At 38.2% G+C, this 15,919-nt stretch overlaps 1 protein-coding gene across 1 annotated transcript; it reads left to right on the top strand.

Annotated features, from left to right (window-relative positions):
* The first annotated feature begins 978 nt into the window (after positions 1-978).
* Positions 979-3,863, top strand: LOC127655016 (nuclear receptor subfamily 4 group A member 2-like). The gene is made up of 6 exons (XM_052142610.1): positions 979-1,845; positions 2,151-2,280; positions 2,477-2,640; positions 2,988-3,190; positions 3,340-3,518; positions 3,607-3,863. Exons 1-6 carry the CDS (start codon positions 979-981, stop codon positions 3,861-3,863), a joined length of 1,800 nt encoding a protein of 599 aa, XP_051998570.1.
* The last annotated feature ends 12,056 nt before the right edge of the window (positions 3,864-15,919 follow it).

Raw genomic sequence — 15,919 nt, forward strand, 5'->3', positions numbered from 1 at the left:
CCTGAACTCAGACACGTGGGTCTCACATAAACAAAGACACATTGGCACAGAGAGCTCTATATGCCAGTGTTGAGCTCCGAGCACTACGGACAACACGCTGCTCTACTGGACATTTAAGCACATATTCTACATCACAAGTGTATGGATACAATATTTTTTTACTGATGGTCAATTAAGGTATGTCATTGTCTCTCTTTATTCTTTTTTTCTGGCTGTTTGAAATATGCTGTTTTTAAAAAAGCGGTTTAGATTGCATATTTTGGTATGACAAGTGTTTGTGAGATTTGTTTGTTGGTTTGTGCTGGTTTTGCATAAAAAATGGGTGTTTAACTGTACAAATCTGGTTTTATTCTTAACTTATGGCTCTGAGAAATTGTTTCTTGGTATTTCTTTTTTTATGCATTAGATCTGAAATTCAAAAAATAAAATAACAAGCGAAAACGCGACGCGTGAAATTCCAAACTTCGCAAAATCCTAAAATGATGCATGTTATATTTGGTCTGATGCGGAGAAGAGCTAGATACAAGAAATGTGTTTCAGATGTTAAATGAGCTTTAAGAAACAGAAATAGGAGTTAGAATGGTCAAATATTGTGTAATGGAATTAATATAATGTGATGCACAGCCAAGTGAAAGTTATGTGTTTTATCAGAGGGAGAATCCAGAGCGGACTCGTTTGCCTCGAACCCTAAGTAATACATTTCACCTGCTATTATCACCTTTACCGAGATCTGCATAGGAACAGTCCCACTACTGAAGGTAATTGCCCAAAACTGAATTGCTAGATGTCATTTTCAACATTTGCAATTGTTAAAAGTGTTTTTGCAAAGGTTTTGGACGTGCACGAAAGTTTATACATATTTTAAAGTGTTTTTATTTATTTTACAGGACATTAATATACACGAATTTGTTATATTGCAATGACATTGTATTGAGGCTGTGCTTGTGAATTTTGCTGATCGGTGTGTCGTTTGCAGCCATGCCCTGCGTCCAGGCTCAGTATGGCTCATCCCCGCAGGGCGCCAGTCCCGCATCTCAGAGCTACAGTTACCACGCCAGCGGAGAATACAGCTGCGATTTCCTCACACCCGAGTTTGTGAAGTTCAGTATGGACTTGACCAATACCGAGATCACCGCCGCCACCACCTCCCTGCCCAGCTTCAGTACATTCATGGACAACTACAACACCAGTTACGACGTGAAGCCGCCCTGTCTGTATCAGGTGTCCCACTCGGGAGAGCAGTCCTCCATTAAGGTGGAGGAGGTCCAGATGCACAGCTACCACCAGCAGAGCCATCTGGGCCCACAATCGGAAGAGATGCTTGCTCACTCCGGTCCCGTGTACTTCAAACCGTCCTCACCTCACGCTCCGGGAACCCCGAACTTCCAGGTTCAGCCCAATCACATGTGGGAAGACCCGGGTTCCTTGCATTCTTTCCATCAGAACTATATGGCAACACACATGCTGGACCAGCGCAAGAACCCCGTGTCCAGGCTTTCTCTCTTCTCCTTTAAGCAGTCTCCACCGGGTACACCAGTTTCCAGCTGTCAGATGCGCTTCGACGGGCCTCTTCATGTGTCCATGGGCCACGACAGTCCCGGAGCGCACCGAGCCCTTGACGGCCAGAGTTTCGCTATGCCCAGTGCCATCAGGAAACAGGCGGGGATCGCTTTCACCCACTCCCTGCAGCTAAGTCACGGGCATCAGTTAATGGACAGTCAGGTGCCCTCGCCGCAGTCAAGAGGATCTCCGTCCACCGAGGGTCTGTGCGCGGTGTGTGGGGACAACGCGGCGTGTCAGCACTATGGTGTCCGGACCTGTGAAGGATGCAAAGGCTTCTTCAAGGTAATCATTATTATTAGCCTACTATTTTCATTATTATTACATGTTTTATTGGCGCTCACAGCTGTCATCACCGTAAAAGCAAAATTAATTATGGTGAAACATGATCTGTCTTTATCTTTTAAGAACGGTGGTATATTGGCGGTAGATTTATTTTGCTCACTTGTTGACCAGACAATCAACTTCCACCAATAGAGAAAATTAACGTTTGCTTAGTAACACACTGAAGGTTTCCCTGAACTTTATTTCAAATAAACTAAAAAAATATATATATATTTTTTCTTTCTTTCTTTCTTTTCTTGATTCAGCGCACAGTACAGAAGAACGCCAAATATGTGTGTTTAGCTAATAAAAACTGTCCTGTGGACAAGCGCCGTCGGAACAGATGCCAGTACTGCCGATTTCAGAAGTGCCTGGTGGTCGGGATGGTGAAAGAAGGTATTTTGATATTTATACACACTTCTAAAAAATATCTTTGTGAGAGTATCTGTATCTATTAGATGCACCCATGAAAACCATAGAGTTGAGTGCGCAACAGCAGTTGACAATTTCTAAAGTTATCAGTAGGCTATATGGACTGTAAATGCACTTACAAAAGCCGCTTGATAGTAATAGCCTTGTATTGTTTTGACAGTTGTCCGGACCGCCAGTTTAAAGGGTCGGAGAGGCCGTTTACCCTCCAAACCCAAAAGTCCACAGGAATCTTCTCCACCTTCTCCACCCGTCAGTCTGATCAGCGCTCTGGTCAGGGCTCATGTGGACTCCAACCCCTCCATGAGCAGCCTCGACTATACCAGAGTGAGTAACACTGCTTTCATCTTTTAATTTCACTCATCATTTTAGGCTTAATGAGACGAAAGTCAAAATGCGCATCTGACTCTTGACGCGCGCAGTGCGCGAATCTGACAGAACCAATATTAGGAATTTAATATCAGACAGTGTTTCATTATAAACTTTCAACACTTTAAGGGTGGCATATTTTACTGTCTAAATTGCTTTTGGAAGAGAGAAGCCAATGAAATACAGACACAAGTTAAATTAAAGGGGTGGGGGGGAGCTCGCCCCCTTATAGAAACGGACTTGGCAATTTCACGGGTTATATATTTTAAGGGAGCTCATTAAGTCGTGTTTAAATTAAATTCCAGTTCCAAGCCAACCCGGACTACCAGCTGAGCGGAGACGACACGGAGCACATACAGCAGTTCTACGACCTCCTCACCGGATCCATGGAGATCATCCGCGGATGGGCGGAAAAAATTCCTGGGTTCACCGACCTTCCCAAACCGGACCAGGACCTTCTGTTCGAGTCTGGCTTCCTGGAGCTCTTTGTATTGCGCCTGGCGTACAGGTACACAGAGGCCTCTTGAGAGAAGGCTTCGCTTCTTCTGATTTATTTTTTATAATTTTATTTTTTATTGGCTGTGCAATAATTAGGAACCGCTTAAATCCCTGTTTAATGCACATGGTAATTAACGGGCGCTCTGTTATTTATTTCAGGTCCAACCCGATGGAAGGCAAGCTCATCTTCTGTAACGGGGTGGTGTTGCACAGACTGCAGTGCGTGCGCGGATTTGGAGAATGGATTGACTCCATAGTGGAGTTCTCGTCTAATCTTCAGAGCATGAATTTAGACATATCTGCTTTCTCGTGCATTGCCGCCCTGGCTATGGTCACAGGTAGGATCACAGTTTCTTATATTATCCAGACTATTTAAACGTTTGATTTATTTATAAAGTCTAATGTGCTATTGTCTTTATTTTGCAGAGAGACACGGGCTTAAAGAACCCAAGAGAGTGGAGGAGCTTCAAAACAAGATAGTAAACTGTTTAAAAGATCAAGTCACCTTTAATGGCGGCGGCTTGAATCATCCAAACTATCTGTCCAAACTGTTGGGAAAACTGCCTGAACTGCGCACGCTGTGCACACAGGGTCTTCAGCGCATCTTCTATCTAAAACTAGAAGATCTGGTCCCACCGCCAGCAATAATTGACAAACTATTTCTCGACACTCTGCCCTTTTAAACCCAGAAAATAAACATTTTTAAACAACCTCAAAGGACGTTCACAGACTTTATTGATTTTTCTAACAATCCATCGACAAATCACGTTCGCTTTATGGAAGAAGAAGCAAAAAAAGAGGATCCAACAATTTCACATTTGGAAAACGCCAAGGAAAAACACTTTTGTCATCAACAAGTGATTTCCCCACTTTCTACCAACAACAACCTTCCAATGGAGATCTCCAAAAATAGAAACAAGTTTAAAATGTAAGAAAACAAATAAATAACTAATAATACAATTATAAGTTATAATAAAAGACGAAAAGTTTGCCTGTTTTGGACACTGGAAAATATCTCGCCACTGCTCAAAAAAAAAGTTAACCGCAAACGTCTCGACAAATTACAGAGTAGAGTGTATTATACGTAATTTCTATATACAATAGATTTGTGATTTATATGATGTGTATAAAGCTTGTACAGAGACTTTTTTTTATTTTATAACTTGTGTGTATCTCTGTTGTAGAGGACTCTTGTCTCTATTACACACACTATATTCCGGACACTATGTAGTCTGTTAGCTTTTATAAAGATTCGTAGTATTGGGGCAACTTTTAAATATGGCACATGTGGAGAACAATACCACTATCATATGTATAAGTAAAAGGGACCCATAGTGTTTGTAAAATTGTCAGACATTCCTTGTTTGTATGTGCTGTATGTATTGTTGCTGTTTAATATAAATGTTTATATATTTATTTTGGGTTTGCTGTTAAAGCATGGTGCAGTTGAGATGATTGCAGACGCATCACCGTCGTCTTTTTTAATGTCTCATACATAATTTAATTTGCCATCATCTTCAAATCCTGTATCTGTGTGAAGATCATCATTGCCCTTTTCTATGGTTTAACTGAATCTGCAACGTGTTCGGTTCCGAATCCGAATCAAACTCCATAAGAATGGAATATTTAATGTTTACAAATAAACTTTTAAATGTATTGAATGATGTTCTCCGATCAATCACTAGAGACATGACATCAGTTCACGTCTAAAATAATTGTGGGCTCTAACTGGCGTACCTAAATGGAAGGAAAAGAACAAAGAAAAGAAAATCTTTTCGTTGTTGATTTTTTTTCTTCTTATCATTCTAACGTGATCAAACTGATGCTTAAGTGTTGCACATTACATTTTCAAAAATGAATCTAATAAATTAAACTGTATATTACATCTTAGTTATTAATGATGTAGTAGAAATCCATGAAAATAATCAACATATTCCTATATCTATTTCATCAGAACATTTGTTAAATATATATATTTTTTTCGTTCGAATACAAATAGATAAATTGAATCCCTAAACGAATTCACTCCCTTACACTAAGTATGAAATTTTGCTCTGTTTGGGCGCTTTGAAAGTTTGACTCAATTAAAAGAATAAACGAAAAAAATCATAATCATAAATCATAAAACACGTAGCTATATCTGATGTTTCTGATGTTCGCGCTCCAGGAAGAGCTGCAATGAAAGTATTTTTTCTCTCTCTTCTTTATCGCTACACATATTGTTCTTCATTTAAATCATTCATGTGTTTTTCTCCGTGTGATGACTACAGGTGATGGATACCATTAAATTCGTTACAGTAACATATTAAAATAAGGCCGAAGAATGAAACTGTAAATCATGCAATTAATTAATCTAATTAAAAAATAAATAAAAAATAAATAAATACATAACAGCGAAAATAACAAATATTTAAGGTGGTTAATAGCAATCCAGTTATCCCACATTTTGCACAAGAGTTTGACAGATTGTATTTATTTATTTTAAGATTTTAAATTTAAACTTTTATTCGGGATATGGAAATAAAGCTTATTCTACACTTTCATTTATTTATGTACTTGTGTGTGTGTGTGTGTGTGTGTGTGTGTGTGTGTGTGTGTGTGTGTGTGTGTGTGTGTGTGTGTGTGTGTGTGTGTGTGTGTTTGAAGAAAGTCAGTCAGGTAGACTATTGAATTTACAATATCAGTTATGAAAGTTGTTTATCAGTTTATCAGAGAATTGCTCCGCGTTTGGTTTTAATGTCTCGGAATGAGCCAAATGCCAAAAAAACAGATAAGGGAGATGCTAATTATACTATTGCACTTTTTGCACACTAATGTAAGAAAAAAACCCTCTCGTTTAGGAGCTCTTCTGCAGGATGCTGGATGTCTCACGTTATAGTTTACTCCAGATCAAAATGAGCATTATTGTTTAGACAGGTGTCACTCTCTGAACATTTCAAAGTAATTGGCTAAAGATAATGTAAATGTGGATGAACGTTGAAATTTTATAATTTATCTGGTGTGTCTTTTTTGTTATTTTGTGTGAATGTGTGTGTGTGCGTGTGTTTTAGACATAAAAATCTCTAATTTAGCAATGTTCACGCGCTCAAAGTGTATGAATTAATTTTGCCATTTCAATCTCCCGCCAATTTATTTATGTCTTTTATATTTAACTACAATTTATTAATTTATTTTTTGCTGAAATTATCCGATGGAAGGCTAGACGCAATGGCAGAATTACAATTTAGAGTTTAAAACGAGTCTTACTAAATGAGTACCTAAACTAAAATACATTAAACCTCATTGAAGACATGAATTAAACTTGTTGCAAGTTAGTGCACTAAAATAATAAACAGTGTAACAACACACCTGATACAGACACATGCAACACTCAGATAATCATGATATGATATGTTTGCGCCACAAAATAATTCTCATTCTTACAAGAAGTGTAAACAGTCTTCTCACTGAAGCATTCGTTTAAGGTCATTTTTATTTCCAAACATTTATCTTCATCTAACATTGAAACTAGAACAGAAACAGACCTGATGCAACATATTTGCCACAACTGTCACTGATAAATAAACGAACCACTATTCTTTCCCAATCATGCGTCCTGAAATTACATTGGGATATTATTATTAATATATATATATATATATATATATATATATATATATATATATATATATATATATATATATACACTGTATTCAAATGTATTCCCTCTCCAATCACTTTATAAAACCATTGTGAAACACTAAGAGAGAGAAATAAAATGAGTGTACAATCAGGAATTTGTTGTAATCTGATTATAAAATAATTAGTTACTAAGATCTAATTATGCTAGTCAGAAACATTTTATAACTCATTCAAATTTGAATTATTGTAATCAGGTTTCAGTTCTGATTTACCGGATTACATTTCAGTGCATTACTGAATAGGTTACACATAAAACATACATTATTTTCATATATTTGTGTTTCTGTGACAGCTGAAGGTGGTGCAACTATAAACAAGGAGGAAATGTAGACAATATTTTGAGTTTGTTGCACAGTTAAAAACTTAACTAAAAAGTAAAATAATTAGTAATGTGATTACTTTTTCGATTCTGAAAACTGTAAAGTATTCTGTAAAGTATTCAGAAGTAATTTGTATTGGATTAGGCTATATTTGAGCAAGGTAATAACCATGTCTTGAACACTGGTGGGACCAACCCATTTTGGGGATGGGGGGGTGGTGTCACAGGGGACCATAAAAGGTCACAAATATAATGGACCTCTTTGGTCCTTTAAAATAGTAAAGGCACTGAATACAATAATTTTCTGACTAAAGGCTAATTTTTGGTTTTAAAGGATTCATGTATTTTTAAAGTTCACAAAGTACAAGATAAACACTGTCTGCATTGCTAGAAATTTGTCTGTTTCAGTCATCTTTCTTTCTTTTTGTGCTGTCTCAAATAATCTATAAAGATTAATATAATTAGAATTTCTTTTTATCATTGATGTATCTATAAAATGACTGTGTCAGCTGATTAGCAAAAAGAAAATACACAAAATTATTTGCGGCCCTCAAGTTGTCCCTCATGAGTTTTTCAACTTAGTGGACTCTTAATACAACATTTTCTTCAAGAATCCTAACTCTGAGGACTAGGTAGCTCAGCGAGCCTCCAACCAGGTCTCCTAAGCAACCAAATTGGCCCGGTTGCTAAGGAGGGTAGAGTCACATGGGATGGTCACGTTTAGTGGTTCTCGCTCTCAACTGGGCGTGTGGTAAGTTGTGCGTGGATCACAGAGAGTAGCATGAGCCTCCACATGCTATGAATCTCCACTGTGTCATGCACAATGAGCCACGTGATAAAATGCACGGATTGACGGTCTCAGAAGTAGAGGCAACTGAGACTTGTCCTCTGCCACCTGGATCGAGGACCTACTAAGTAGTGGGAATTGGGCATTCCAAAATTGGGAGATAAGGGGATAAATAAATAAAAAAGAATCCAAAAACAGTTCATATTGAACAGTTCATATCGTCAAGGTCCAATGAGAATTTTTTTTTTATATAAAAATATCATAAATGTAGTCCATACAACACATAACTGCTGTATGGCGCCAGGGAGATTGGACTATAATGCGCTTGTCATATGGACTGCTGTTTTGATGTCTCTATACTGAAACTTTAATAATGCTTTACAGTATTTGTCTTTTTTAAGCTTGACAGCTCCTGCTCACTATAAACCGATATTCAATGGAATAGAGTTAAAATATCTATTTTTATGTTCCAAGAAAAAAAAAAAAAAAGCAGATGGGTTTTGAACAATATAAGGATGAGTAAATGAGTGAGTAAAAGTAGATTTTCCATTTTTCGGTGAACTACTCCATTAACTGGTGGTCTAATAAAATGGTCTATTTAAAAAAAAGAAAAAGACTCAGGAGAAGCTGTACAAAATTCAGAATTAATTAAAGACAAAGAAATTTAGATAATCTTAAATTGATTTAAAATTATTACCTAATATTATTTGAATTAAGAACATACACTGATAAGCCACAACATTAAAACCACCTGCCTAATGTTGTGTAGGTCCCCCTCATGCCACCAAAACAATACCAACCCGCTGAATAGCATTCTGAGATTATATTTTTCTCACCACAGTTGCACAGAGTGGTTATCTGAGTTACTGTAGACTTTGTCAGTTCGAACCAGTCTGGCCATTCTCTGTTGACCTCTCTCATCAACGAGGCATTTCCGTCCACAGAACTGCCGCTCACTGGATGTTTTTTGTTTTTGGCACCATTCGGAGTAAATTCTAAAGACTGTTGTGTGATAAAATCCCAGGAGATCAGCAGTTACAGAAATACTCAAACAAGCTCGCCTGGCACCAATAATCATGCCACGGTCCAAATCACTGAGATCACATTTTTTCCCATTCTGATGGTTGATGCAAACACTAACTGCAGACGCGGCTTCAATTCATTGTGCTTTGGCTTTGCACATACTGCATACAGCCTGTAAAATAGACAAAGGTCTTAAAAATAATCTAGCCTATAGAATACGTTTCTTTTCTGTCGGTAGCCTATGGGCTACTCCATTTCTTCCTCTCTGTTGAATATGCAGCAGGTAGGGGAGGAGTTTACATCAACTAACGTTACTTTTTGGCGAGTTAACAGCAGTTAGCAGGAAAGACAGCAAAAATGAAGCAAATGAGGCTATGGGGATTTTTCCGAAAGAAGTCCGTGTGTAGCCAGGAACACTAGTTTAATCACACTGCACTTGCAACGAGAGCCAGCAGGTAGATAGCTGTTCAGTGTGTAAACCTCACTATCCTGACCTCAAAAGTTGAGCAAACAATTGATGCAACTTGTTAGCTCCATTTTGTCGCACACGACTCTCACGCCGGAGACGTCGGTTCGAGTCCCGACCGGAGAGTACTTTTCTTGTTTATCATATGTTGTTTTCTCTAAGGATAACCAATGAGCATTAGCATAAAATTTATGTGTGACTTGTTTTGTGATATTAGTTTGTAGTAAATATACACTTTGATTAAATGGTTTTGTAGAGGGTAGCAAAGATGAGCAACAGACTGAGGAGCCAGCAGCAGTTGTGCCAGAATCAGGCATGGAAACTGGTAACAATTAATCAGTCATTTTACTTTAAAGTTAAAAGTGAAACATTGTTTATCCAAATGCTCCTAATGATCTTAATGAAAGGATTTTGACAGATGAACATGGAGAATTATATACAGTTCGATGCCATGGCGTGTCAATGAACTTAGACAAAAATGATTCATTTATTGCTTAACTTAGGATCTTATACATAATTTTGACTATTTATGTAAAAAAAAATATCAATTATTTATATTAAATATTTTTTTTACCTCACTTTACTCACTATAACTCTTTTGTGATGACTTTATGGTAATGTACATGAAAATTCAAGAATCGTGATAGATCTTAGGGCAATCCCACTGATCTGCTCTTCCCAATACATTTTCTTCAATGGTATTGGTCTACAATTTGAAACATGTAGCACTTGATGAATTAGTTGTTTGAAGCTGATTTGCAATAAGTTATGTGCTGTATCTCTTCTTTTGCATCACAGATGATTCAGGGAGGAGAGAGGATGAGTTAGTCGAGGATTGTACTAGAGTGGAAGATTTAGGAACTGTAGAAACAGGCCCAGCCAGAGCAAAACTCAAAGAATACATTTAGCAGACGCTTTTATCCAAAGCGACTTACTGAGCCCTTATTACAGGGACAATTCCCCCAGAACAACCTGGAGTTAAGTGCCTTGCTCAAGGACACAATGGTGGTGGCTGTGGGGCTTGAACCAACGACCTTCTGATTACCAGATATGTTCTTTAGACCACTACACCACCACCACTCCAACAACTCTCCAGCTGGTGAGAGGGAGAATACCCTCTCACCAGCTCTGGACTACAGAGAAGTTGTTGCTAGTATGAAAATAAAATTGTCTGAGCTAAGCCCCAGATATCCTTCAATGCAGGAAACGCCTCTGATTAACTGAAGCTCCTGACCTGAATATGCATGATTTTATGCACTGCTGCCACATGATTGGCTGATTAGATAATTGCATGGAGGATTTTTGGTGCCAGATGGGTTTGAGTATTTCAGTAACTTCTGATCTTGTGGGATTTCCCCCTCAATCTATATTGTGGTCACTAACTCAACAGGACTCTAAAAGAGTTAAAGATGTGAAGTGTAAACACCATAATGGATATCTAAATATGAATTAAATGCGGATGGATTTAGACTAAGACTTATCCACTGCGTTGATTCAGGTGATGTCATTTTATTTTATCACTCACATTCTATCTATTTCCCAGACAGCAGTTACGGCGTTCACACGCACTTTCATTGTGTTTAACTGTAGAGTTCTTTATGGAATTCTGTCATTCACCATTCATGCATGTGTATCTCAGAGTGGAGATGAGATGAATATGCCTCTGAGGCTGCATTTGGGACTGCTCACAATCACACAATCTCTTTCTCTCCCATCAGCTATGCATGGCTGATCTTTTCCCAATGTTCTCACAAGGCAAATAATTGTCTGAATAATTATATCTTTTGTGAAAAAAGACTAATTCCAAGTCAAATTAAGATTACACTCAAAAGCAGTTTGCTGACATTTAGCAGATCGGTTCGAGGGATGCTCGGCAGTGTCACAAGCGTGTTTCGTGTTGACTGAAGTAATAATTTAGGTTGGCAACGGTCTAATCGCACAAAGAAAAAAGAAGACATGGAAGCGATGTAGTGAGCAGCATGTGACAGAGAGACATGCTTGCCTCACACATGTGGAGATATTTTCTCTCAGCTCTAGTGTGCCATGTTCAAAAAGAGACAAAGCGCATTTCAGCGCTGCTTTATCTGTTCTGGCAGGAGGGACGATGACAACGGCGGTCTCGTGCATGCTCCACTCATGCTCTCTACCTCCTGCTTAGCACTGCAGATAATGCAAGAGCAGAAGGAAGGATGGAAATAATACACTCCATCTGTACACGGAGAGCTCGTGAGCCATGGGCAATTTGTCTTAAGTGCTCGAGCAGGACACCATAAGAGGAGGAAAATTATAAACCAGCACTGGTCCAGTCTTTGTGCTGAGGGGCTGATGGGACAGGGGTCTTAAAACACAGTCATTTCAGTAACTCTTATAGAGACCTTAGAGTAAAACTAGATGTGGCAGTGAACTCAAGCAGTACAATGAAAAAATAAAAATATATTACTGAGTATTTCAGTCTTGTTTTCCAGTAAAATATCTAAACATTCTAAAAACACGATAAATTTGTACTTGAGAAGCAAAATTATTATTATTATTGTCTTGTATTTCCTTGTTTTCAGATAAATCTTTACTAAAAACAAAATTTGAAAATGTAAAAAACTATTGCCCAATGGGATAACACTAAACCTTGTTTGTATTGTCTAGAAAACAAGACTTATGCCATTCTGTTTCTCAAGTAATTTCATCGTGTTTTTATGATGGTTATATATTTTTACCATAAAATAAGACATAATACTTTTATTTATTTATTTATATTTGCAGAGTAGAGATAAACTCTGATAAACTCTGTTTATCTCTGTAAAATGATCCACCGCGTTATGCAGAACGGACCACAAAACGGTGCCGCGATATGCAGAAAAGGACAGCGAAAGTTTTGGGCCAGTTGCCATGTAAAATCCCGGGCCGATTTCTCTTCCCAGTCCAGCCAGTGGTGTAGAGTTAGGGTTAGGTTCTTTTTGAAATACCAGTGCTGTTACAGGAAAGTTGTCACAAAGTTGTCCCACTAAACTTCAGTAACTACTGTATATGGTTTTGAGTGAAAGTCCAATTCCACAAAATGTTTGTTTTCTCTTGCAGTGGTTTTGCATGTTGTTTTCAGACACCTAGTTCAAAGCGGTCTTAAAGAGGCCATGTCATGAGGAATCAAAATTTCCTTGATATTTTGACATATAGGAGGTCATTGTACTATAAAACATTCCATAAGTTTCAGAACTCAAATCTGAAAAGAGTATTTATTGTTTCAGCTTTGTCTCAGGCTTCATAGTGATGTAGAAAGTGGGTGTTCATTTGAATATCCTCACCTCCACAACATACAGAATCATTGAGGTGAACCAATAAAGTGGCTGAGGTACTTCAACTCTGAAGATGATAATATATTGTTAATATAGTTTGCTTTTAACCAACAACAAGATTAAGATGGTGGTGTTCACTAGTGTTTGCTGTCTCTGTCTCCTATTAGCCAGGACATCTCGTATTTTTGCCGAAATTAACGCATTGGGACACCCATTGTCCTGTATTTAGCAAATAATAGCAGTCAAGGGTGATCCCCTCCCAGTCGACCATTGAATGACTCCCCACACAGGCTGGTGAAAATCCAGAATTTCCCATTACACATTTCCCATTGCATATTGAAGCAGCAAAACTGCATATTTCATATATAAATACTTCATATTTGCAGCTTGTGTTTATTTGGACTATTTTCACTGTTCTCTGCTTTATACTATAGCATTATTGTTTCTCTAAATCTCGTATTCCTACTATTAAGAAATATAAATTCAGGAGCAACATTATGCTGACTTTGTTCAGTTGTCAAGCCACTGTAGTAGTTTGATTGCATGACGCATTACATGACCCCTTTAAAGTTTTAAATTTTAAGTTTTGTGAACTGTAATATTTGTCTGATAAACGAGTACATTAAGGCACGAGTAAACAAGGCAATATTATTTATTTATTTATTTGTATTAATGTGAGGTTGGGGTTGTTTTGTGTATCTTACACGTTGTAACTTTTAGCATTTGATTTGATATTTACAAATTATCTTTTTGTGTTACATTTTACATTTATGCTGTTTCATTATTTCTTTGAGTTTCATAATTGTTTTACTGTTTAAAATAGGCTGAAGAGCCTATAACAGGCTATTTAATGGCAGTGTCCATTAAAATGTAAGCATATACAGTGAATGACAATAGCCAGTCGTGTTGTCACACATAGTCAACATTTGTTCAAATCAACCATTTCTTTTTTCCTAGGCAATAAGAGTGGGAATGTTCAATAGTTTTATTTTTTGCAGTGAAGACTTTGCAGTACGTAGTTCTACAGAAAATGACTTCCAAAAATAAATATGCCCTGATAAATATTAACTGGAGCAAAAGTGTGACAACATGCCCAAATCTTCCCTAACTAACACACATACACACATGAAGAAGAAGAAAAAAACTATTTGAATAAAACAAAACCCTGCTGTAACACTTTACATCAATGTTCCATGTGTTAATGATTTATAAATTGGTTCATACATGAGTAATAATTTGTTCACATGAGTAATAACTTGTTGCTAAGGTGCTTTAAATTGTTGCTAGGGTGTGGCTTGATAGCTTCACAATGATCCTGAGAGACTGATTGGTGGTCTGAGTAAAATGAGCCCGCCCCCTTGTCTCTATGACACTGTGATCCAGAGCTATGTTCAATACAAAATCCATATGCAATTTCATTTCATGGGCCGTCCTTCACCATAGTACGTCCTTCACCATAGTGAGTCAATGGGGGCAGCTCCTGCAAATTTGGGCAGCTCCTGCCCCCCAGGGGTGCAACTTTTACCCCATATTGAGGTATGCCTTACAGAGTCTGCCAGCCTCTTCAAATGTGGCAAATCACTCGTTTCTGCGAAATCCTCGCTCGGAGCTGTGACTAGTCAAAGTTTGCCACAATGTTAAGTCTATGGGATTTTTTTGGCCGCTTTTTTGCCCCTGGAGCAAACACCGTACCCCCGATCGCTTAGAAAAGATATAGCACACCTCTCCTCAATGAGCCGCACGATTTGACACCTCACTCAGCGGTCTGTGACAAAAGCTGCGGGAGGAGTAGCGTGCCAAACTTTGTGTGGAATAATAATAATAACTAGATAGGTACATTTCCAGAAGAAAATGTGAGTGGTGCTTGCCGTGGCAAAACTCGTCAAACAGCATGTTATAACTTGAAAAGAACAAAAATTATGGTCATAAATAAATCAACCCAGAAGTCTGTAAATAAATCAACCCAGAAGACTGTACGATTTTCTGGTGCAGAAATATGTGATTTGTTACTCGGTTGCTAGGGTAACCCCATCTGGTTGCTAGGCAGTTACCATAGTGATACTAATCAAGTCTCCTTGCCGTCCTGATTGAAATAAGTGAACCCAGAAGTCTGTACTATTTTCTGGGGCAGAGATATGTGATTTGTTACTCGGTTGCTAGGGTAACCCCATCTTGTTTCTAGGCAGTTACCATAGTGATAGTAATGAAGTGTCCTTGCCATCCTGAGTGAAATAAATGAACCCAGAAGTCTCTACTATTTTCTGGTGCAAAGATATGTGATTTGTTACTCGGTTGCTAGGGTAACCCCATCTGGTTGCTAGGCAGTTACCATTGTGAAACTAATAAAGTCTCCTTGCCATCCTGATTGAAATAAGTCAACCCAGAAGTCTCTACGTTTTTCTGATGCAGAGATATGTGATTTGTTACTCGGTTGCTAGGGTAACCCTATCTGGTTGCTAGGCAGTTACTATAGTGATACTAATCAAGTCTCCTTGCCATCCTGATTGAAATAAGTCAACCCGGAAGTCTCTACGTTTTTCTGATGCAGAGATATGTGATTTGTTACTCGGTTGCTAGGGTAACCTCATCTGGTTGCAAGGCAGTTACCATAGTGATACTAATGAAGTGTCCTTGCCATCCGGAGTGAAATAAGTCAACCCGAAGTCTCGACTATTTTCTGGTGCAGAGATATGTGATTTGTTACTCGGTTGCTAGGGTAACCCCATCTGGTTGCTAGGCAGTTACCATAGTGATACTAATCAAGTGTCCTTGCCATCCTGAGTGAAATAAGTCAACTCGGAAGTCTCTACTATTTTGTGGTGCAAAGATATGTGATTTGTTACTCGGTTGCTAGGGTAACCCCACCTGGTTGCTAGGCAGTTACCATAGTGATACTAATGAAGTCACCTTGCCATCCTGAGTGAAATAAGTCAACCCGAAGTCTCTACGCTTTTCTGATGCAGAGATATGTGTTTTGTTACTCTATTGCTAGGGTAACCCCATCTGGTTGCTAGGCAGTTACCATAGTGATACTAATCAAGTCTCCTTGCCATCCTGATTGAAATAAGTGAACCCGGAAGTCTCTACGCTTTTCTGATGCAGAGATATGTGATTTGTTACTCGGTTGCTAGGGTAACCCCATCTGGTTGCTAGGCAGTTACCATAGTGATACTAAT

The sequence above is a fragment of the Xyrauchen texanus genome, chromosome 14 (genome assembly GCF_025860055.1).
Source record: "Xyrauchen texanus isolate HMW12.3.18 chromosome 14, RBS_HiC_50CHRs, whole genome shotgun sequence".
Taxonomy (NCBI): Eukaryota; Metazoa; Chordata; class Actinopteri; order Cypriniformes; family Catostomidae; genus Xyrauchen; species Xyrauchen texanus.